Source organism: Glarea lozoyensis (assembly GCF_000409485.1).
Source record: "Glarea lozoyensis ATCC 20868 chromosome Unknown GLAREA9, whole genome shotgun sequence".
In the NCBI taxonomy this organism is placed as follows: Eukaryota; Fungi; Ascomycota; class Leotiomycetes; order Helotiales; family Helotiaceae; genus Glarea; species Glarea lozoyensis.
Window position 1 is genome coordinate 410,053 of NW_007361004.1, and position 24,031 is coordinate 434,083.

The window sequence follows — 24,031 nt, forward strand, 5'->3', positions numbered from 1 at the left end:
CCCGTCCTGTAATACCGCGATTCTTCCCTCATCCCACAACTTATATCAACACTCATTGCTTGTCATCCAATTTTTCCCTGTCAGGCGTGAAGCCTTTCCCCCATTGAGGATTTGAATAGCTTGTAATCTATCGGTCTTTCTTTGGGGTAGTATCAACAGGTGACTTCTCATCGCCCAGTCTGTTGTACTCGGCGCTCAAACCTTGGGATTGTTTCTTCAAGGCATCAAAGTCGCGGGTCTTGTTGGCTAATTGTTTCTTCAACTCGCCAATCTCATTGGCACCAGCCTGTCCTGCCTTTTCCAATTTCTTGGTTTGCTCTCCTCCAACCTTTCCGCTACCCTCATATGCCTTGACCTTCTCTTCCAGACGGAGGACGTCGAGGATCATGGTGTATGTTCGGTTGAGAATGAGGGAAAGGAAAAGCGTGAAACCGCAGAGGTACATGTTGCGTTGAGAGTAGAACTTTCGTGCTTGGACCTCCATACGCTCGTGGCCCATGACCACAGTTCTACTGGGCTGTTAGCTTGAAGTTCAGTAGCATAGGTGGCATGAGATACATACCCGCCTGCGTTCTTGTTGGTCTCTGCGAGCTCGACTTGAACTCTGTAGACACGGTTGACACTGTCGATAAACAGAATCAAGATGAAGATAAATGTAATCTTCATTCCATATTGCAGTTTTGCAACCAATGGACTTTCGGAACTGTTCAAACTGTGAGCAAATAATTGGCAGAATGGCGGGTGGAGAGATCATACATGAAAGTAAACATTCTGCGGCGGATCGTGAATGGCAGAGGCACAATGAGAAGCATGAATAGTGCCATCTCTGCTACGAGGAGCACGAAGACCTGCGGGCGACATTGTCAGTAAAGCTTTCAACAGAGGAGACCGCGCGGGGTAGCTGCAGAGGTTGAGCATGCGCGAGAACCGCAGCGTAGCCTTGCTCTTGATGTTTGGGATATAGACATACCAAGCTGTAGTAGAGCGTCATCTTGGCGGGTGTTTATGATCGGTATAGCTCGAAGGTGTTGTTGATGTCTTCGTGGCCTGATGGGAAGTCAGTCTCCGTCTATTTAAGTGCCGGGACCACCAGCTAGCCCACCGAGAATACCGTGAACTGATATTTGCGGTGAACTATTAGCAGATAGGGTTAACACTTACAGCGACCGCTAATATAGCTACGATTGATGGCGGAGTGGGTGGATGAGACGGTTCTTGGTTGTTATTGAGCGAAGGTGGTTGTGCGTCGCGTGTCGTTTTGTTCACTTCGAAGCTCTCTGCTGATGACGTTGCGCCCGACTCTTTCAGCAGCCAACTTTCAGGAAATTTAGCGAAGCCACAATAATGATCTGACCAGGGAACAGGGGAGCACGTGAATCGAGACCGCATCACGTGATTGTCCTCGAACAGACGTGAGAACACTTTCGAGGTTTGTCCCATTTCCGCCAGTATAAATAAGTATTTTAGCTATGCAAGCGAACTTAATCACAATCATGAAAGACTCAGCCGATGCTTGAACGGGGTTAAATTTGTATTATCATCCACTATTTCTGGGGCTTAACCCAGTGTACTTGATCTAGGTGAGACAGATAATTGTGGATGCTTTTGATAGGTATCCTGTAGAGTGAGAGCCGTAATGTTCATACAGCAGCTTCTGACCATTGAACGCTCTCAGGAACTGATCTGTATCCAATGACAGATCCAAGACATTATTGCCTTATATCTGTCAATAGTTTGATGCTTATGGGACAATTCCCTGCGGATGCAGACTTTCACAAATAGATCATGATAATTTCACCGCTGTTTACACAAGATTCGTGTTCGATCCAGAAGTTAGGATGTCATATCATCCTTCAGCTTCGATCTCGTAGCTGTTAGACTTGTGTTTTGGCTGAAATCGGAAGTCCTTGTTGGCCGGGCCAAGGTACATCTCGCTATAATTTCATTAGCAAAATATTTTCAAAAAATGAGACGGGAAAACTCATACCTGATCTTGATCCAATCCAAGTAATTGTCACTGGCAAGCAGAGTCTCCATCTCATTCCTACCTCTATAAGCGGGAGGTCTATCTTGCAAGTTTGGTGGAAGATGGTCAAGTATTCCAACTGGGACATATCGGCACGCGAAGCTCAGCCATTCCAGCAAGAATCTTCGAGTGGTGCCAACACCAACTTCGTCTGAGCCCCAGGTCTCTAAACCATAACGCACGAATTTTTCGACATATCCAAGTCGTTCTGAAGCAGATTTGTCTAGGTATTGCCCCTTTTCAATCTCCTCGAACAGCCATGGTTTGATTAGAGCACCTCTAGCAATCATGACTGAATCCACCCCCGCGTTCTGGACACTATCCAAGTATTGGACGTGTGAATAGCAATCTCCATTTCCGATAAAATAAAGCTTTCCGTCGGCTGAATTAGACAACGTCCGGGCATCTGGTTCCCGGACAGTATCAGTGATCTCATCTTTCTTTTTGTTGTAAGACGCAATAAGCGCAGAACATTCTGCAATGTAAGACCAGTCCGCATTTTTCGTGTATCTTTGCTGTCTGCTTCGGCCATGTAAAGTAATTGCAGCACAACCAGGAGCTCCAATTCTATCTGCCGTCTCAATGCCGCCGAATGCTAAACGCTCGATGGTCTTCTGAGCAGTCGGTTTCGCGGTCATTGTTCCCATTCTAATCTTGGCAGTGATAGGTACCTCACCAGAGACTGCATTCATGCCCCGAACCATCTTTTCTAATTTTGAAAGAGAGTCAAGTAGAGCAGAACCTGCTCCGGACTTGTACACCAAGTCAATTGGACATCCGCAATTCAGATCAATCAGTCGCAGATGTGGGATATATCTTTGCATAACTTCTGCCGCCTTAAGTGCCGCCCAAGCTTTGTTTGCGGATACCTGAGCACCAAATTTGAGATCTTTGGAGTTATCGTAGTTCTGGACAATAGAGGTTGGGTTGTACTTTGGTGGTGATATCTCACTTTCGTGGGCTTTCATCAAAGCCCACTCGGATTTCTGTCCCTGAATCAGAGGAAGCGTCATTGCCATCTCCGAGTATGTGAGCTGAGCACCAAGTTCTACACACATCCGTCGGAAAGGAAGATTACCCTGTGTCGTGAGAGGTGCTAATACGGGAGTCTCTGGTCCAAAGTATATTCTTCTCTTCTCTGATGGTAAAAAGGGAGGTTCGATGTATTGAGCTCGGTTCTCTTCTCTCTGGTCGGCCAGGTTCTCCTTTCTGGCTTGGTAGACTTTCTGCATCTGAGCGGCATCGGCTTCCATCCATTTCGTGTACTGATCTGCCTTTTCCGTGACGGTTCGCTTCCTGCTCAAATCGAGTTTATCCTTCGTAGATATGATGTTGAAGATACCCTTTCGGTTTTCATCATTGCCATCTTGCGGCTCGATGAGGTTTTCGTTCTCTATTAAGACCAATTCTTTTCTACCATCTTCTCTTTCAACCTCCTTGGAATGGCTTCCAACAAAACGACATTTCCAACCCGCATGACACTTTCCATTGACTTCCCAAACTGGACATTTGCCATTGAAGGTCGTTAAATCCTCGCTCTTTCCTTCCCGCAGGTATTCCCGCAAATCATGGGACATTCTGCACTTGGCTCCAAATTGGCATTCCTTGGGAGAGAATTCTGAATAGTTGGCGACAGTATTGCATAGTTTGATGGTGTCAGACCAGGATCCGAATTCTCTATTCTTGTTCTGACCCTTTTCTTTCCTCTTCTTTTTTCCACCTGCATTATTGTCTCGCGCATCTCGAGGGCGGCCTTCCGCAGCGTCGTCGTCAATCTGATTGTCATTGCTCTTGGCTGATCTTACAAAGCTGTCTATGAGATATCTAGACCGGTCAGTAAGCGTCTAATGATGAAGTGAGTTATTTCCGAGTTAGTCGGTGCTACTTGAACTTACTCTGGCTTTACTAAAGCTATCCCCTTGACCTTCTCCCGCGCATCAGTTTTGGGTGCTTCCGTGTCCTCATTTGAAGCAGGAGCTGTTTTTAACCGTTTCGCAGGCGATTCTTCAAACAAGTCTTCAGCAGCTATATTCCCATTTGCTACCTCAGGACCGTGGCGCTCTACCTTTTCTGCTTTCGTCGTTGCCGAGTCTTCGTCAAAGATAGGTTGGGGCGGATGTGCTTTTTCTAGTGGTGCTTCGGCTGGCCTTTTGAGGGATTGCTCCGGCGCAAGTGGATTTGGGATATCCGTAGGTATCGAGGGTTCTTCCGCCATGGTTGGGAGCAAATTGACCAACAAGAAGAGCCGTCAGAGGCTAATTGAGATGTGATAGAGACGGTGAAAACACGTCTACAAAGCTGCTATGTAGTGCCCCTCAATTTTTTAAGCTTAGCTTATCGGGGACGCTTATCTTAGCGTTCTTCCCCAGCCACAAGCAGCGCCTTCGTACCACCACCACCACCACCTGGGCAGTCTAGGTATCCAATTCGCAACTGAAAGTGTGGAGTTCGAAGTGCAAGATACCTAGGTATTTCCTTATTGGAAGTAAGTCAAAATTCAGTGAGCAATATATATATGAGTATTGCTGTTTAGCTGCTTCGACTAATCCCTTAGGATGTAACGTTATGAGGTGCATCTTTTCAAGTGCAGGTAAGTTTGTTCTGTTCGCTTTTCTCTGTGGGCCACAACGAGGGCAACCTTGAATCCAGCAGCAGTCGCACCCCGCACATCTGCTTGCCACAGCTACGCTCTGTACAACAGAACAAGAGCCCAGATCTCTCATTCGAACCTAATGCGATTGTGGAAATGGCGCATTATTAGACGCGACATACATCTCACACCATTGAATCATCTGGCTCCAGGTTCTGCTGATGCGGGCCCTGCAGGTCGCTTGAGACTAGGAAGTTTAATTGCATTCCCTGCCGGAGGTTGACCCTCTTCATGCGCTTCCAACTTCAGCCTCTCACCTATGTCTTTCCTCTCTTTCCTCTCCTTACATATCCTCAACACCACAGGCTTTGAATAGACAATGCAAAGCAAGAGTCGGCAGCCACAGCTCTGGAACCTTCAGACCATACATCATGGCTGATTCTCAGAGATCCGACAGATCAAGTCGACCTGTGGTAAAAACAGGAAAGCTTGTTCGTTCTCAGAAGATCATTCAGCTGTCTCCGTCAGACACAAGACCGCCAGACATCCCCGAAAATTCGGAAGCACCCCGACGAGAACATGCTACACCAACCAGAAGCCATACCCCAGGCCATCTGTCGACGAAGAGTCAGGATAGGAGGAAGAAGGCGAGCGATTTGGCGTTACGGCAACGCTCCCAATCGCTAAATCAATCGCATCCAGAGTCTCCAAAGTCAGCAAGGTCGCCAGGAGTACATAGTGGCAGAGGTACTCCCCGACCTGAGAATCCTCTTTCTCCACCAGTTACCAACCCGAATGCTCCTCCGCCCATCTCTCAGTCCATGGTGGCCAGCCGACCACTAAACATACGGTCGACATCCGCCATTGCGTCGAAGCCGAAGCCAGAAGGTGTCCCATCCCCAACGCCAGCAAGAGTTGTCACTCCTGCGCAGCGTCCAACACGTGGAGCATATATTCCATTCCCACCTCTTCCAGATCCAAAAACCGCCCCAGATGTACAGCCAGCGCCAGCAAGTGGCATGTACTGGTCGCGTGCCCCTGTATCTGGCGCCTCACATACATCATTACGAGCACATACCACTACACTTATTGGATCAAACATATATATATTTGGGGGCTGTGATGCTAGGAGTTGTTTTAACGAGTTATACGTCTTAGATGCAGATGCATTTTACTTTTCGAATCCTTTTGTTTGTGGAGAGATACCCGTTCCATTGCGCGCGATGACCTGTACAGCGGTTGGGAAGAAGCTGGTAGTATTTGGGGGAGGTGATGGACCTGCATATTACAATGATGTATATGTGCTAGATACTGTCAACTTCAGGTGGAGTAAACCTAAAATTGGAGGAGACCGGCAACCGAGCAAGAGACGAGCGCATACAGCATGTTTATATCGAAATGGGATATATGTTTTCGGAGGCGGAGATGGAGTTCGTGCCTTGAATGACGTTTGGAGACTAGATGTTGCAGACACCAACAAAATGTCCTGGAAATTGATCTCAGCGCCATCATCCAGCTCCTCCGAAGACAAAACCAAACCCAAAGCTCGAGGCTACCACACCGCCAACATGGTTGGTAGCAAACTCATCATCTTCGGCGGCTCCGACGGCGGCGAATGCTTCCGCGACGTCTGGGTTTTCGACGTCGAAACACTGGCCTTCTCCTCCGTCCACATCCCGCTCTCATACCCCCGTCTCTCTCACACCGCCACCATCGTCGGCTCCTACGTCTTTGTCATCGGCGGCCACGACGGAGTGGAATACTCCAACGAAGTCCTCCTCCTCAACCTCGTGACCATGGTCTGGGATAAACGCAAGATCTACGGGCAACCCCCGAAACCACGTGGCTATCACGGGGCAGTCCTTCATGATAGTAGACTTATCGTCGTGGGCGGCTTTGATGGCGGGGAGGTGTTTGGCGATGTACAGGTTTTGGAGTTGGCGGTGCATGCGTATTATAGTCAGATTAGCCATTTTAGTATTGATGTTTAGCTTTAGCGTGTTATCTTTTTGATGGGCGGGCGTGTTGGGTGTTGAAAGCTGGGCTTCGATTATGGGGTTTATGAATTTATGATAGGATTCTCTATGGTAGGTGTATATAGTCTAAATAGGGAGCGTGGGGGCATGTAGAATATAAGTATTATACGTTTAAAAACATCTGTTCGATCATCTTTTTTGACTTTGATATACACCATCACCGACCTGACACTCCTGAAATGGAGATATTGAAATTGATATAAAAAACAAAATAAGGACCTTGTCTACCTAATTCTTTGAAAAACAAAACAAGTCTCGTACATCTTTTAAAACCACAATATCCACGAATTTCGCGAAATTACATGAGATCATGTAATAGTAAATACTGAACATATCCTAGGGATACCCTTTAATACCACTCACATACCCATTTCCCTTTCAAAGGACTCAAAAGTATAACATTCCAATCCCTCCCCGCGTCGCTAACTAAGCATGATATACAACGTACCTAGTTAGTTATAGGTATCTCGTTTAATGGATTCGCGATGTGATAGTAATAAGAACAGTAGGTCATGGAATTATAAAAGGGGTAAGGAAAAGGGGATGAATTTACTTAGTGTATATAGTATGTTGTAACGATTTGTTGTGTTCAAAGAATAAGAACCTGTGGTATACCCAGGAATTGAGGATCTCTGTGGTTGATGGGGATAACCATTTAAATCGACAGTGAAAGGGTATAGGGTGTATATCTGACGACGTCTTTGAGGAAGACTAGGCTAAGCTTAATAGCAATATAAGAAACCAAAACCCGTCTCCTAGAAGCCACCTTCTTATAATGATAGAGATATTCAAGCCGAATTTGTCACGAAAATCTTACAATGAATTGTAACCAGATAACTTTTTCGATGATTGTGGGAAGCTATTTATACACATTCAAACCAACAAATGCGGCAAAACCCCTCAAACGCCAACAAACAGACACACTCACCAACCGCTGCCTGTAAATGCATTAAACCCTTCATCTCATCCCATATCTCTCCCCCTCAATTCGCAGGACTACTCTGCTTATCATAATGTTCCGAGACCTTAACATCATCCGGCGACTTTGCGGTATTAATCGCATCCTCGCGTCGCTGTTTCTGTCTGGCCTGGTTCTTCGCCTCGATCGCTTCCGCCTCTGCGTAGTCGATCTTGCCGGCGCTCTTGCTCTCTCTTACGATGCGGTTCTTGGTTTCGACTTCGGTGGGTGAGGGTTTGGATTTTTCGCGGTGGTCGTCGGTGTTTTTGTTTGGGGGAGGCGTGGATTTGGGTTTGGAGGAGCTGGAGGAATCATCTGACTTTTTGCTGGAAGATGAGCCTTCGGATTTTTTGGATGAGGAGTCTTCAGACTTTTTGTGATCGGAAGAGTCATCCGACTTTTTATGGTTAGAATGAGATTCTTGGGACTTCTTGCGAGCGGCTATCTTGCGCTCCTCTGTTGCTACCATATCTGTTTTCACAATTAGTATGGTTTTCAAGGTAAGATGTGTGATTGAGAAATACCTCTCCATAGATCCTCGCCTTGATATGCTTCATGATGGATACGCTTCTCAATCATATGCTTATGTTCTGGGTCATTAGGATCCAGAACCTTGACTGTCTCCCATCTTCCCTTCCCTTTACTGGCATCACCGACCTCAAATGCCGCACTCGCTACTAATACTGCAAGCGTCAAACCCTGTGCATACACACGAGCTTGCACCAACTTCTGTGCGCCCGTCAAGTATTTGTTCCTTGACACCATGCCAAACGCAATTCCCATAGACGCAACCCATGATGCTGTGACAATCGAGTATCGGTTATCCCGTCCCCAATCCTTTACACGCTGGAGTGTAGACTCAGATGCCCGTTCTGCTTGAAGGGCCTTTTGGGACTCGTCCAGGTAGAATGTTTCGGGGTGTGTGCTGTCTTGGTAGGCGCGTGATGAGCGATCCGCGTTGATAATTGCGGCAAAAGTTCCGGACGAGGTTACGAGGAAAGTTTTTAGAGGGAGAGTGAGTTGGCGGAAGGTATGGAAGCGTCGGTGGGCGAGTGTAACTACTGAGCCGCCCTGCAGTTTGTTAGATTTTGCGCGGTTTGGTGGGATGGAGGGGTTGAGGATGTGCTTACCAGTGCGAGACCGAGAAGTCCACCTTTGATACCGCCGCTGAGGGTGGCATTGTAATGAGCTTCTTCTTCTTCTTTGGTGAGAATCTTCATATTGGCGGTTGTAAATTCAAGGTTTTGCACTTCTTGCTAATCCTAGTGGTCCGATGCAATTGCAGTTTTCTCACAAACTGTAGAGGAACTATTCGAATATTGTAATCGTCTGTGAGATTGAATTGGTGTGGTTTGCTTCTTGTATGGTTGATCTTTGACAAGATTAACTATGATATGGTACCTGTCTTGGCTGAGAATCGTCGTCAAGCTCTAGCTTCGATGGATGATGCGATGAATAGGAAGTACAACACCTGACTGGTGGCAAGAAAACCGATGTGGACTGGCGCTGTTCCCGAATATATATCAATTGCATGCAAATTGCACAATTGGAAAATCTCCGGAAATACAATAACTCGTACGTTGTGTCGGTCGTTTACGGTTGAGTAGTAAGCTCTATGCAGTGTCGGCAGCTTGAGTCGCTGACATCACAGGCTGAAGCTTCGAAAAAAATGAGGTGACGTGAATCCCGTTCAAATCCCGAGGCTTCTCCTTTCCTGAAGTTGCCGGCGAGGGAGCTCTGTAATTGGTGTAGTAAGCGAGTCTGGACCAGAAGCCGACTTTGCCTGTCAAGGAGATTTCTCGTGACCTTGAGAATCACGAAAGTATTCCGGTCGTATGTTCTTAATTTCGTTGTTTGCAATCATAACTCTCTCGCTATTTTGACAATACATGAGACTTACAAGTTTCTTATTCCTGCGACTTTGGATATTCTTCCTTGACCCAAAATCTTTCAGAAGTCTACCATAGCCAATTCGATGATACAGTAAGTGTTACTCCCGTCCTCTCCGACTTGATGGTGCAGATTGGTTGCTACTTGGGAAACACCTATTATAATCACCTATCATAATCATCCAGAGCGAAATGTTGTTACTTTACTGTCCGAAATTTGCTTCAAGTTCGAAAGGAAGAGCATTAAGCATATGGAACTGGTACCGACAGACGTATTTGTTAGATTCAAGGGCTGCTCATCAGCTTGAAGCCTCGCCTAGACCATGTTGCCAACGGTTTTTGGATCCGATAAGGTAACTCTCAGGTAACAGAAGCAATTCAATACATTAACAGCAGGCCAACAATAGCCTAACGGAAGGTAGCTTCTGTCGCACCCGCCGGTAGGACGAACTGGGTCATTCCGTGATCTCTGCATGCCATTTAGAGGTGGTATCACCGTCGCATTGGCCCAGACTTTGGTATCCCACTCGAACCTATCTGATGCCTTGCCAACAACATGGGCTCAAGATGGGTCGCGGGATGGAGTCAAAAGGCTACGACTTCTCCGGATTTCCAGTCTTTAGGAAGATTTGTAACCATTGTGCATCCAGCCTTGTGCGTACCCCAATACGCTATTGGAGTCACCTATACCCTGAAACGTACAATGGACAGTGTATTGTATACTGGTATCCTTCTTTGCCGCCTCGGAGAATAAAGCATGTTAACAATACTGTTTACATGTCTTCAAGTAATCCACAGGCAGACGCTGCTCGAAGTCTCTCGTACTTTTCACTCCTGCAAACGCAGGCTGCTCCCAGCCGATTCGTCGTGGCTGTCTTTACCCAGTAAGGGAGGCATCCGGATGTCCCAGCCTACAACTTATTGGTCTGTAGACAGTGACTGTCATTCGAAGGCTTATTCATATCTTTGGAATCGCCATTGCCTTGCACCCAACGTGCATCAAGTTGCATCTCTCGACGGTCGAATCTTGGTCGCGGATTATGATCTCGAACGCTTGTGGACAATGAAGGGGCTGTTGCAGGCGCCAACCCAATAGTAATAGATTATTGCATCACCAACGCAGACATACACAAGGCAATTGTCAACATAGAGATGGTCGGCTCGCTTGTGATTCTTGTACGGCTGCAATAACACGTTCAATGAGACGTTCGAGAAGTGACTCGACCGAGAGATGACTAGTCGCCATGCCACCTCTCGCCAATCATTGCTGGAGGCGACGGGAATTGGGACAGCTCACCACTAGCACATACACCAGCTGTGAGTCTAGTTACTTCGCGCCTAGAACGATACCTTAAGCGTTAATGTGGCCAGAAATCTAGCCTCGTTGGGTTTACACCTTTACGGTAGTGCTGCTCGAGAGATGGATTAACCAGAAGAAGAGAAGCTCGCAGCCGTTATGATGTTTAAACTGACTGGCGACTGCTGTTGGAGATGGAGGGTGACTGTCGAATGGAATCCCATCGCATTCGTGGTTACGTGGTTTAAGTCGGAACTCATCTCCATTATTTCCATCATTACAGCATAACCGTATACCTTCATACAATATAACCATAACCCCTCGAACGATGCCTTCATCACCGTAATCGAACCGCCAACGTGTGCACATAACACCATTATTACAACATAATACCTCGGACGGTGTCTCCATCACGGTAATTCAAGCGCTCCAACGTGCACTCGCTCGAGTAGTTCCCATCCCAACTCACTTGGCTTCCTTCGCCTGGTGTCCCCGGCCTGAGGAGCTCCAATTTATAGCGGCCAACACCTCCTGCTCCGAGTTGAAGGCCCCGTTACAGAAAGATCTCTCGCCCATCTGCCTTTGTACACATACTCACCCCCCCATTTGTTCTAAATTACTTTGTTAGTCCTATAGCACTAGTCATAACCACTTTCTTATTCTAAACGACCTCCGTGGGGCACGGCCGGTACTGAGGACCGTACGGAATAGATATAATCACCCTCGACCTCACCGCCTCGATCTGCTCTTGTGTCACTTCTAGAATTCATCTCACCGTTCAGAACCTCGAAAGATCCCACTCACTGCCCCCGCTCGCATAAAGGCAACCTTCAACTCAAAAGCGTGGGGAACAGCTGTAAACCCCCAAAGACCAAACGCCGACACACCTGGACACCTACACTCCCCAGCACTGGGCTTAATCACGTCCGGTTGTCTGGGCCAACGGCAAAGGCAAACCGCCTTATACTTTCCCATCACTCACCTGTCCCATTTCACACCTCTATTCACACTCTCACATCGTCAACCTCCCCAAACCGAAGCATTCTTTGCCTCCTTTGATCATTATCCCCCCGGCCACTCGCTCGCATCGTTTCCATCTCGCCGACTCCATTACTCGTTCTCGGCGGAGCGCTGTAGCCCGCCATGTTTCATTGGTTGAACGCCAAAACCCCTGCTGCTAATACAGCCGCACCGGCATCTCTGCTCGAGTCCACGCCTTCGCCTGCACTTACACTCGACGACTCGGTATCATCCTCACCTTCATCTGGATTCTTCAAGCAACCAGGCACGCCGACCAACGTGACACACTTGGATCTCGGCGACGATCGTTATAATATGCCCTCATCCTCCTCCCCTATAAATATCGCCACGCCTTCTCGAAATACGTCGTCGTCGCCATCGTCGCAGGGTAAGAGGCCCGTTATAAATTATCCCGACACCGATTCGCGGACCTCAGCCATGATGAGTGGCACCGCTTTCGACAGCAGCATGGGGAGATCGCGACAGGACTCCTTTGCGGGCGCGAGACCGATTGCCATGAATAACGCCAATAATCGAGGCCACGACGCACGACAGCGACGGGAGAGCATGGCAAATAGTTTGGTACAAGGCATGAGCTGGGGAGGCGTTTCGGTAGGAAGCTGGATCAGAGACGAGTGAGTCAATTTATTTGTTTCCTGAAGAGGCTCATCTGGCGTCCCGATAGACTTGTTTTCGTGTTTCCAACGGCGATCAAGTCATTGATTTACATTACATGTGTTGCGTTGCGTCTGGGTAGCAAATGGCTGACGGGTTGATAGCATCATGATGGCCGGCACTTCTCCATTTCCATACCAGTCTCCTTCCTATCACTCCTCTTCGTACTTGCCAAAACTCGAAGCGAATTTCATGAAGGACTTTAACTGCTGTGGCCTGATCCTACCTACCTTGCACGATCTACTACAACACTACGAGGAAGCCCACGCCCAACAGACCCCTCAATCGATGCGAACAGCTTCAGCTGCGGCGCGCGCGCGAGACGGTTCCACCCCGAACAGCAAAGCTGCCATTGCAGCTCAGGCAGCCTCGGCCGTCCAGCAACAAGCTCAGCAACAGCAAAATCATATCCCATCGCCTCTACGCACGACGAACTTACAGCTACCTCAAGGTGGGGCACAGGTGGGCGGAATCCAGCTGATGAGACAGCAACAACAATCGCAACCCTCCACACCGGTGCAAAAGACGCTCAGCCATTAGTAGATACAGAGATGGATGGTGTAGAAGATATGGAGATGGATGATGCTGTTGGACCTATGGATAATGTTCCAGATACACCTATTCAACAACAACATCCTATTCAAGCTGCGCAACCATCGCTCTTCGGACAACAGCAAAGACCAGTCCTAAATCTGAACTCAAACGGCATGCAGCACCAAGGTCTTCGAACGTCTCAACCCCCCACTCCAGCAACTTCAGGCTTCGGCTTCCAAAACAACCCAACGGTTTCCTCTGTAAACACCCCCACATTGAGCACACAGCCTCTCCAGCAACAACAGACATTCTCTCCCGACCCATCTGTTCCAGGTACTCCTGCTGAGGACGAAGAATACTCTCAAATGCAGATGAACATGGCACAAATGAACATGATGAATATGATGAGCATGAATGCTGGATTTGGATTTGGTGGAAACGACATGGGCCTCGATTTGTGTATAGACGAACCGGCAAAGCGATTGTACAGTCCAAACGGAGGGGTCAGCAACCGGGCTTTGCAACAGCAATTCTCGCAATTCAACTTGGGTCAAGGACAAGGACAGGGTGGACAATACGATCAGAATAATGAGATGATGCGAGCCTACAGACAACAACAGATGATGGCTCTAAATGCTATGGGAAATCCTAGTGCGGCTATGATGATGGCAGCAGAGGAACACAAGCCGTTCAAGTGCCCTGTTGTTGGTTGCGAAAAGGCATACAAGAACCAAAATGGACTCAAGTAGGTATTGAAATTCGACATGCTAAATCTTTTTTAACATCCATTAGGTACCATAAAACTCATGGCCATCAAACACAACAACTTCACGACAACGCTGATGGAACCTTCTCAATTGTCAATCCCGAAACATCCACACCATACCCGGGTACCTTGGGCATGGAAAAGGAGAAGCCTTACAAATGCGAGGTCTGTGGCAAGCGATACAAGAACTTGAATGGTCTCAAATATGTAAGCATAATCAACCGAATTTACCGGAGCCTCGGCTAACAATCTACAGCACAAGCAACACTCACCTCCTTGCAATCCGGAGCTTAAGCTTAACAGCCACATGGCCGCTGCTGGTCTAGGTGGCATGGCCGTCAATGTTGCAGGTCTTCCTGGCATTGAAGAAAGTCAAATGATGTGATTGCAAACATATCAAAACTCGCCACAATCCCGTCATCCAATTCGGATCAACGACAAAATCTACATTGCTCTCAAACGGCTCTTTTCACATTATATCCTTCGGCGTCTTCATTTTCCTAAAAAGCATTGGGCGGAGTTAAAATCCATACGAGTTCTAAGACTATACCCCGGATAGATTGATTTGGGCGAAGGTTTGGGGCCTGCATAGAAACGCGAAATCACGACGCAACGAGATCGAATACGTATATGAAGCTCTCGACTTCACCCCGCATCGAAAGGCACGATGCATATCCTTCTCTGGTCATATTTCGCCTCACGGCCAGGGTCGCTATATTTTCATATTACTTTTCCTTACAAAAAATTACAAAAGTCTCGTCTCTTCGTGTTGCTCTTTCTTCTCTATTATAATGGTGCTCATTGTAGCACGTGGCGTTTGTAGGACATGGAAAGATGGACGTTGGTGGTGTTTATAGATCTATGCTTGCTTGTTCTCTTTAGTTGTTTCCTTTTGTATTTACCTCAAGGGCGGTTTGGCTACCAGTCACCGGGCCCGGAGAATTCCATCCTGGTGCTCAAACTCTTGGACTTTGCATTTTAATTTTCACAGATTACATATTTGCAACGAGGGGGCTGGGATATGGAATGGTGGAGGAACTGCTTTCAATTTGTATATGGGTTGTTGAAGAACAACGCGAGTTGCTTCTGAGACATTTGTTATGACGTATAATCTGCTCTCCTCTTTCGAAAGGGGAGATGTTATTGTTTTTGAGTAGTAATCACAAACTCCATAGAGAGGGCAATAAAATGTTTTTGAGTATTAATCATGGTTCTGAGGAGTATTTAATCTAAGTGGGAGATGCCACTCCTCTTCCCAGAAATAATAAACAAATCCTCGCTCTTCATAACATCCCCGTTCTCTTTTACTTTTACAGACTTTTGAAAAATACCAGGACCGTGTAAATTTGTGGAATGTGGTATTTTATGGAGCTGCTATGTGATCGAGATTTGAGATTCCGTTTAAAGTGATCTACTATGTGCTATGTCACTGTACCTTGTGACGGAACTTTAAATATATGGGCAGGACTGGAAATATATTGGTTGGCCAATTGTGAGGAGGGGAGGGGGCATGCCCCATTATTGATTGTCGATCTTGAACGTGTGTACAGTACAGTACGAGCACGATGAGATGGGTATGTATGGATATGTGTGAAGGAGGGGATGTATGGATACGTATGAGGGGTGTACGGGTATGGATACGTGAGAGGTTGCGGTTGCGTTGGGCCGTGGAGATATTGATGGGGGATGGGGATGGAGAAGGGGATGCGAGGATGGGGTTGGTGGAGGATTAGTTGGATGATGGGGTTGGTGATGGTGTGGTGGATGTTGTTTGATGGGACTAAAGTTGCCCGTCAGTTCCCCAGATATTAGGTTTTGGTTATGGGGTCGTTTATGGTGTGTTGGTGCTTATCACTGGTATGTACTGTACCTCCGTAGTGCATTGATAGTATCAATTGATATTTATCTACTGCCTTACAAAAGCTGAAACCTTCAAGGTTGATATATCGCAATAATCACACCCAGGCTAGGTATTTACATGTCTCGACGAACACGATTCGAGTCAGATACTCTGGGATGTAAGTGACATGGTTGTACGAGTAAGGTCCTACATATATAACAGCTTTCCTGAGTCGTTGCCGTGTGAACTTTATGTTTTGACATCCTTTGGTAACTCGACCGGCCACTTATCCAGCCCTCAATTCTGTGTTGAAAACGAAACGAGATGAAACCAAATCAATGGTCTGGTGTGTAACTAACAATACGACGTTATACATCGTGACACCTCCTAAGCGCTGGGAGTACATCACTTGACGGATTCTTCAGCGGAAGCGGGCTCGGCCGCGAAACGTGGGAAACTCAATCGAGTGGTATCTCCTTGGGCCAATCATGTACATTTTCATCTTCAGCACATGGCTCAACTTCCCTTTCCCAGGAGTACGAAGTCCCACAGACTTCTAGAGCGCCGTAGATACTACCTGTAACTCGCGGTTATCGATGTGCTAGTCACCCGGGCGTATCTATCAAAACACGAACGCCGTCAGATATCTCCTAAAGCCGATATCTAGTACATGGGAGATTCCCGTGTGTTACGCCGTTCGCCGCGACAGCTTGATGTCATGAATGGAGTCCTTTCGATGGGGAAGCGTTAGGGTTTAAAGCGGGTTGATGATGGTGGTGGCTGGCGTGATGGGGAGGTTTAGAGTTCTAGAATAGAGGGTGCGAGTCATGTTGTTGGTTTGAGGGATGGGGATGAGGAGGAGGATTGGGTTTACCATTCAGCAAATAGATGTGTCCGAAGAGACGGATCAGGTATTTAATTTCTGGTTTCGTCTCCCGATGTATAAGTCGCGCCGTCAAATACCGTCCTTGAACTTCGGAAGGTCGTCGGATGCAACGCAAGCCAGTGGAGCCCAAAACAATGCGTAACTCACTCACGATGTCTCTTCTCTTCTCTCTTTCCCATTCGCATAATGGTTCGGCGCTTGGGGAATTCATGGACATGGTTTGGCTTGGATTGCTGGACATATGGAGGTATATGATTGGATAGGTGGACTTGATTCAGAAGGTGGATTTGGGAATTGGAAATGTGAGCACGTGGATGGTTACCACAAAAGGGGTTAGTGGTGTGTATTGGACCCTGCATAACTGGTAGATGGTTAGGTAATTTTTTGCTGGGGGGCCGGGGGGATTTATTTCGGGATTGGGGGTTGAGATGGAGGGAGTTGATCATGGGATATGAGCGTTTGTTTAAAGGTGTAATATTGCAGGTCGGAAATAATAAATATCTATAAGAAAGACTAAATAATAAAGCGTACTTATTTAACAACAAACAAACAAAAAACATCCCACTTCAAGTCCCTACCTCGAGTCTCACAAGCATATCCATGACACGCTTCTCACCTCTCTAACACCACACCGCTACCCACAACCACGGGAAACCGACTCCACCAGTCCACGTCTTACCAACCACCCCGAGTCTCGAACGCGCTTCCCGCGGCTCTTGGGATTGCTGTTACACATAGTTTCGGTACCTTACAGCGGCTTTTCGATGTATACTTATAGACTAAGCTTGCTTCGTACAGTATCCCTTTGCCACTCCGTTGTTGTTGGGAAGCTCCGAAATATATAGCCGAACCGAGGTGATTATGCTAAGATAGCCGAGCGGTCGGATCGTTCGGTTGGAGTGTTCTTGGGGTGTTCTGGAAGGAACTTTTGGGGCAGGGCTGAAGGGAGGAAATTGTCCGGGTTCGTGGATACGAGGACAGGAGGTGGAAGTGCCGAGGGGACGAGTGTCATGTGGAAAGCTATGGATTGTGGTAATTTGTTTGGGATGGTGGAATGGATTGGAGTTTGAAGGATTTGGAAAGATAAAAAGGGGATGGGAGAACCCCTTTTTTGAGGAGTGGTATCTGGACGGGTGGCAGTGATTTTGGTGTGATATTTGGAAAAATGGGTGGATTTGTTGGCTTTACAAAACTGTAGAAAAAGGTCTAGATATTTCCAATTGCTAGCAGCTCTGGATTTCTTCGGATGTGGTTCTGTCTCCTTACGATGCATCTTGATAGACTGAGATTCATATCACGTGATGCTCCGCACCAGGTGCTTCGAGTCAACATCGCTGTTCCTATATACCAGCTTATTTTCCACTACGATCCGTTACGTACACCATCGCAATTGAAAATTACGAATAATATACCCGTTACAATACGTTAAAGTTCACGGGAGTACTCGTCCAAACATGTTGCCTCTAAAAACGGCCTAGGAAACTGCCCCCATGCGGGGAAAGACGTACTTTAGGAACAAGGCTGTATTGGCTGGCTGAAGAACATCTGTCGGGCAGCAACACTCGCATAGTCTGTCACAGCCGCTTCCTACATCAAAAATCTATCTTGTTTCTTATTTCTCTCGACTCTCTGGTTCCGTTTCCGCCTCTCTGACATCACGGTCACAGTCGATTCGGGAAGGGCTGAATTATTCGATGATCCGGAACAAGGCTGCATCAGAAAGAGATACAGGTTGCCTCAGCTACCATTGCGTCTAGTTATCTGACTGTCTGAGATCAGATCAAACCATGGCAGAAGCCACCCCCAAACCGTTCAAATACCCTTTCATCAACTCATCAGAACGTCAAATCAGACTCATTCACATACAACCCGGCGAGGGTAATGACATGATTTGGTGCACTCTAGAGACGGTCAGCCTCGAGGACAAGCCTCGATATGAAGCTCTATCTTACGAATGGGGAAAACCAGATACGACAGGCCGGCAAATTCGTATTGGTAATAACGTTTTCGCAGTGCGAGAAAACTTGTATTGGGCCTTATGTCGCCTTCGACGGGAAGTTGGACCGCGTACTTTCTGGGTCGATGCCTTATGCATCAATCAAGAAGACACTAAGGAAAGAAATCACCAAGTTGCGCAGATGGGTAATATTTACTCTCAGGCTTTCAGAGTCGTTGCTTGGATTGGAGAACCACGGGAAAAGCATCTCTATCGCGACAGGACTGCCAAGGCTATTGGGTTTATATATAAGTTAAGCAACGCTTCAATGGATGAATACCCACCTTACCTAAAATACGATGGCAGGGTCAGACGGAATACAGTACACGAGATCGAGTGGAAGGCGCTTTGTAAACTTTGTATGAAAGGATACTGGTATCGTCTTTGGATTGTCCAAGAGTTAGTGCTCGCTTCCGACTTGGAGGTGCAATATGGCGCTTTAATATTTCCTTGGCAGATCTTCAAAAAGATTTTCCGACATCTAAGAGGATACTGGGGACTTGGGCAAAGTCCGCTCATAGACAGGATTGTTGACTCGCTTCCTTGCAAGATCGACGAGCGTCGAAACGGTCGTCTCCGAACACCTAAAGATCCAAGCCAAGGCTCTCTGTTGTTGGACTTGTTAGGACAATTCTCTCGCTCTTCTTGTCTGGATATAAGAGACAGAGTTTTCGGGCTATTGAACTTATCTCGAGCCTGTTGCAGAAGAGCCGTACCAGTTGACTACTCTATGACCATCTTGGAAATATGTGTGCAGATACTCGAGCACCATCTGGTCGGGCATGATAGTAAAAATGGAGGAGAAAATGTAGCTGCGGTTCACACAATCCTGCGAGTCTTCGAATTAGAAGTCCATGCACCGGTGGAAACAAGTCAGGTCTATCGTGACTTCAGTTTTTGTGGTTTTATTCCGAGGCGTGTGGGGAAGCTTCCCCTTCACGTGACTCATTGCGGAAAGATTGTCTTTATCAGGCCTTTGAAAAGTCTTGTGATACCCTATACCCAACGCGGCGATTTGGGGAACGTTGGTTCAGTAGTGCCACCTTCGAAGGCGGTTCAGATATCCTCGCTACTATCTTTTGACGCGTTCGGATCGTTTATAAACGCCGAACATGGGATCTGTTATCTCAATCCAAGGTCTGATCACACTTGCAACAGCATCACTAGCTCGAAAACCCGTCTTGACGAGTCAAAGATTACTATAACCTTTCGCCTTTACCTAGCATGGTTTCACTTCAGAATAGTAACCAAGAGGATGGTATCACAACTAATTGCAATATTACCGATGTACATACAAGATTGTCTCCGATCCCTGAAATCAGTAGCAGCGTACATTGGAGACGGTCAACAATTCCCGGAAAATGCGTCTCATTTCGCAAACAGCGAAGAAAAGTTCTGGACATATATCCGACATCAACATCGCAACATTTGGCGGCAAGATCCACAAACATTCGTTGAGCAGCACCAAGAGACCCTCGATCGTATTTCGAAATGGAAAGACTTGGACCTTCACATCTTTCTCACATCAACCGGAATTCTAGGAACCGCTACAAGAAATGTCAAGCTAAGAGATAGGGTATATAAAACTCGGCACGGTGACAGAAGGCTCGCGATTTTGTCCAGGGTTTCAGACTTTACGCAGGTTTCGGGGAAAGGATTGGAGATTATATCGGATGTTTCGTTTCCCGATATGTACAAAGAAAACGGCGGGATGAAGTCTCTAGAGGTTGATATGGCTACTCTGCTTTTTCTTTCCGGATATTTTTGAAAGTATGTGGTCACTTGGCTGGTTGGATTAAGAAGTTATTCATTCGCTTTCGCAAGAGTGATTGTTTGGGCGGTTTCAGATAACAAGGGCACGGTCAACGACCAAGTTCTAATTCTGAGAATAGGTGACACCAGTTTTCCAAAGACATGCCCATTGAAAATTGATGGCGTTCCACTACCATCACTCAGGTATTGCCAACATAGATATGGGTCTGGTCAATTAGTAACATTTTATTTGTGGCTGCTGTCCATTTCTGCCCCAATTATCTTTTAGACATATCTACTCAAATGTTTGCAAACTTATCCAAGTAAATTTCTTTTCGTACGACTTGAATTGGCCTCATGTAAGATTATTCTGATGCTAAATCAGGAGATTTTACAACGAAGGGGCAGCAAGCATGGTCACTTGATGTTCGTGTTTGAACTTCAATAATTAAAATACTGATAATGTGGAAAGAGGAGTGTTTCAATCTCTTCGTAACATTTGCATATCTAATCGACAACTTCTTTTAAGCAGTGGAGCGCACTACATAGCTAGTCGAGTTGAAGCTTTCTTGTCTAGGGCGATTCCATGACTGTGTTTCTCTACATCCAAGGACATCCATTAATTGGCACCGTAGAGAAAGTAGAAGTGGACACAAGAGAGAATTCGAAAGTCATATCGAAAATTACTATGTCCGTTCATTCCTATGTGTATAACGAGGTCAACAAGCGCTGCTCCGAATAAGCCCGGCCCCCTTTAATAAGGTTCTTCGCTTATGAGCCATAACGTTATGTTTAACCCGAATGAGGAAAGGCACGCAGAATAAGTGCGCAGCCACATTATATACTAGCTGATTTACCGTTCTCGAAGATTAATATCCTGATCATACATGAACTTGGTTCAAGTTTGATATAACGAGAAGCATAATGTCATCCCAAGAAGTCCCAATTCCGAATGGCCCGGAACGTCAGCGAATCCTGAATGTGCTCGCCCAGCGACGATACCGTAAATTACCCTAGCATACTCTGTTCATGCATCGTGTACTCACTTTGAATAGGCCAACGTAAGCGAGAGCGGCTCCAGTCTTTGGAAAAGAGACTCGACGCTCGATTGGGAAGTGCTAACACAGTGTATCCTTCCGGTCGGAAAGTACAGCTGAATCATCCAATCCAGACTCCGCTGTCGGTACCTAGCAACCCAGCGGCCACCATCGATGCTTTGTATGTTAATTGCCCGGACTTTTCATACGGAGATTCTAGAGCGTCTTGTACGTGTCTAACACCGTGTGCGTCGCTATGTAATACTGTGGAAAGCTCGTCATCACAGGAAACAACATACAACAACCTTCCACAATACGGTACGCCCCTAAATTTCAAAGTCAAATCTCCAGCTGAAACTCTACTTGCTGATTGATCTATAGGCAACACTCCACAAAGCGTCCCGTCAATGTCAAATTCCATATCCCTAGCCGAACTTCAAGATCTTGAAACCTCTCAATTCACATTCCCAACAGAACACGCAATCGAGATCCCAAGTCTCCAAACCATGGAAGCCTCACTTCGAATCGCAAACCTCCTCGGACTCGCAGACGACTTCTTTGATCTCACTGTAACCCGCGTCCTCGATGTCTCAAAACTCCAAGTCCCGATTGACCAATTACCAGAACACTTACGTCCCACAACAGCACAACTTCTCTTACCGCATTATCCAGCAATAGACGTGCTGCCGTGGCCTGCGGTAAGAACGAAACTTATTGGTCTTTTCAGCCAGCCTGATCAGCTTAGACCGCCTGTCGCGAGAGGTCCGATGGCGATGATGCGGCTGATTCATGCTTTTGATGATGAGGCGGAGGGACTGCGTATTAAGGTTGATACGCCGGGTGGGGAGTATGATGAAAATTCTTGGGAAATAGGACAGGCTGTTTTCAAAGATTGGTGGTGGGTGCTGGATGATGGGATTGTGGCGAATTCGAATCGACTGAGGTACTCGAGAGGAGCCTCGAAGTTGCATCTCTAAGGCTATTATTGTAAAATCGTGGCAGTTACTCAGATATCATCTCGTTTCTTTAATAGCGTTATTGATGGGGTTAAAGGTTGGTTGGACAAGGAGTCAAGTTGTGCTTGCTGGGATACCAATGAATGCAGGAATTGAAGAACTCAAATAGAGATTTCTCATCAAATTACTGAAATCAAGTCGACAAATCCGGTCTTATTCTATGATGTGCTACATTTGCGCCGTACTAATCGCGATGTAAGAGACCCTTCGAAGTTCCTGATGTCTCTTTCGATATCTGACGGAAAGCACACAGCATTCGTATCAACTAACAACCTTAGATATCTACCTAATAACCTATGTCGTATGATATGTATCGAGTGGCCAAATATATACAAATATTTGTTGAAGGTTAAGCCAATAGTTCTTACTCAAACCAGAGTCGTTCCTCGAAGCTTATTTGACATTTTTTTACTTTCTCAGTTTCCATCAACATGCAAAACAGTGTCAACTAGGATCTTCTTGCGAGTTCAAGTTCAGGTCCAAACTTCCAAGACAACATTGTGATTTCTACTAACATTATGACGAAGTGGTTAACTTAGATGGGAGACGGCTAGAGCTTTCGACTTAGTCGTCTCAAGGATCCACGATTTTCCTTTGAGTTTAAGCATAACGTTATGGTAGCAGCCTCACTGAACGAGATGAGCCGTCTTGGCTACAAGGCGGAAACACTTGCGAATTCGTACTTCCTGAGCGATGGTTTTGCCAACAAAAATCTATAAAGACAAGCCATTCAGACCAGAAGATCCCACCGTCGCAACCCTTCATTCCCATCAGATCCTCACGAATATTTCTCAACCAACCACTTTTTCACCCTCACAGTCTCACCCAAAACATGTCTCCTCAACCCACATCTCACCTTCCATCCATCGATCCCTCCGCCCCAGGAACCATAATCCGCACCGCCCTCCTCTTCGAATCCGTAACCACCATCGGAGCAGGCCTCTACTTCCTCCTTCTCCCCCACCGCTACCTCCTCACCACCATGGGCGCCTCCACCACTCAAACCACCACCACCGCGGTCCAAATGACGCAGCAATTCGGCGCTGCGAACATTCTCGTTGGCACCGTCGTCGGCCTGTTTGTGTCCAACTCTAGGAAATCGATCGAGGCGCGCCAGACGTTGTATGTCGTCTTGCTGGTCTTTGAACTTTGTTACGTGCCGCTGTTATTGTGGCAGGCGTTGATGGATGGGGGGATGCCGAGGAAGGCGTTTTTGGATGCGGTGAAGATGTTTGTGGTTTTTGTTGCGTGGAGGGGTTTTACGATTGGGTGGAAACCGGAGTGGTTTGGGAGGTGTGTGGAGGGGAGGAAGAGGGAGTAGGTGGGGAACTGTTCTGGTGCGGTTAGGTGTCGAAGGTTTGGCTGAGATTAACACTCATTATTACCACTTGCATTCTTGGACTATATTAGTCCGGATCGTTTCAAAAAAGCGTAGGCTATAGGGCCGAGTTAAGTATTCGAGTTGTGAAATCGAGCCAATGGCGATGTATAAGAGGATCTAGACTGAAAGTTTGTTAAATAACGCTTCAATTACAAACGAGGACAATCACTTCATAGGGCGGATTAAGATGTTGAGGTGTTTCTAATCATGTTATCTCCTGTCATGAATTTTTCGAGGTTACCACTAGTTTTATCACAGCCATTGGTAGGTGTAGAAACACAAGCTCGGATTTCGTTAAAATACATTATCTATCTAAATTTTGTACCTCCTCA

The 24,031-nt window shown here is 46.7% G+C and overlaps 8 protein-coding genes across 8 annotated transcripts; 5 read left to right on the top strand and 3 right to left on the bottom strand.

The window, feature by feature from the left end:
* Positions 1-127: 127 nt before the first annotated feature.
* Positions 128-991, bottom strand: GLAREA_08075 (uncharacterized protein; the record flags this gene model as incomplete). The annotated part of the gene is made up of 4 exons (XM_008090122.1): positions 128-509; positions 563-703; positions 757-848; positions 971-991. The coding sequence occupies 4 exons, from the start codon at positions 989-991 to the stop codon at positions 128-130; spliced, it is 636 nt and encodes a 211-aa protein (XP_008088313.1).
* An 855-nt stretch (positions 992-1,846) lies between these two features.
* GLAREA_08076 (FMN-linked oxidoreductase) lies at positions 1,847-4,241 on the bottom strand (the record flags this gene model as incomplete). The annotated part of the gene is made up of 3 exons (XM_008090123.1): positions 1,847-1,934; positions 1,988-3,850; positions 3,922-4,241. The coding sequence occupies 3 exons, from the start codon at positions 4,239-4,241 to the stop codon at positions 1,847-1,849; spliced, it is 2,271 nt and encodes a 756-aa protein (XP_008088314.1).
* Positions 4,242-5,047: 806 nt separating this feature from the next.
* GLAREA_08077 (Kelch motif) lies at positions 5,048-6,607 on the top strand (the record flags this gene model as incomplete). Its single annotated transcript, XM_008090124.1, has 1 exon — positions 5,048-6,607. One exon carries the CDS (start codon positions 5,048-5,050, stop codon positions 6,605-6,607), a length of 1,560 nt encoding a protein of 519 aa, XP_008088315.1.
* Positions 6,608-7,635: 1,028 nt separating this feature from the next.
* Positions 7,636-8,830, bottom strand: GLAREA_08078 (uncharacterized protein; the record flags this gene model as incomplete). Its single annotated transcript, XM_008090125.1, has 3 exons — positions 7,636-8,081; positions 8,135-8,681; positions 8,741-8,830. 3 exons carry the CDS (start codon positions 8,828-8,830, stop codon positions 7,636-7,638), a joined length of 1,083 nt encoding a protein of 360 aa, XP_008088316.1.
* Positions 8,831-11,939: 3,109 nt separating this feature from the next.
* GLAREA_08079 (C2H2 and C2HC zinc finger) lies at positions 11,940-14,176 on the top strand (the record flags this gene model as incomplete). Its single annotated transcript, XM_008090126.1, has 5 exons — positions 11,940-12,451; positions 12,596-12,942; positions 12,981-13,770; positions 13,818-13,998; positions 14,048-14,176. 5 exons carry the CDS (start codon positions 11,940-11,942, stop codon positions 14,174-14,176), a joined length of 1,959 nt encoding a protein of 652 aa, XP_008088317.1.
* A 4,128-nt stretch (positions 14,177-18,304) lies between these two features.
* GLAREA_08080 (uncharacterized protein) lies at positions 18,305-20,281 on the top strand (the record flags this gene model as incomplete). The annotated part of the gene is made up of 1 exon (XM_008090127.1): positions 18,305-20,281. The coding sequence occupies one exon, from the start codon at positions 18,305-18,307 to the stop codon at positions 20,279-20,281; it is 1,977 nt and encodes a 658-aa protein (XP_008088318.1).
* A 908-nt stretch (positions 20,282-21,189) lies between these two features.
* Positions 21,190-22,279, top strand: GLAREA_08081 (uncharacterized protein; the record flags this gene model as incomplete). The annotated part of the gene is made up of 3 exons (XM_008090128.1): positions 21,190-21,268; positions 21,321-21,530; positions 21,684-22,279. The coding sequence occupies 3 exons, from the start codon at positions 21,190-21,192 to the stop codon at positions 22,277-22,279; spliced, it is 885 nt and encodes a 294-aa protein (XP_008088319.1).
* Positions 22,280-23,150: 871 nt separating this feature from the next.
* On the top strand, positions 23,151-23,639 carry GLAREA_08082 (uncharacterized protein; the record flags this gene model as incomplete). The annotated part of the gene is made up of 1 exon (XM_008090129.1): positions 23,151-23,639. One exon carries the CDS (start codon positions 23,151-23,153, stop codon positions 23,637-23,639), a length of 489 nt encoding a protein of 162 aa, XP_008088320.1.
* Positions 23,640-24,031: the final 392 nt, after the last annotated feature.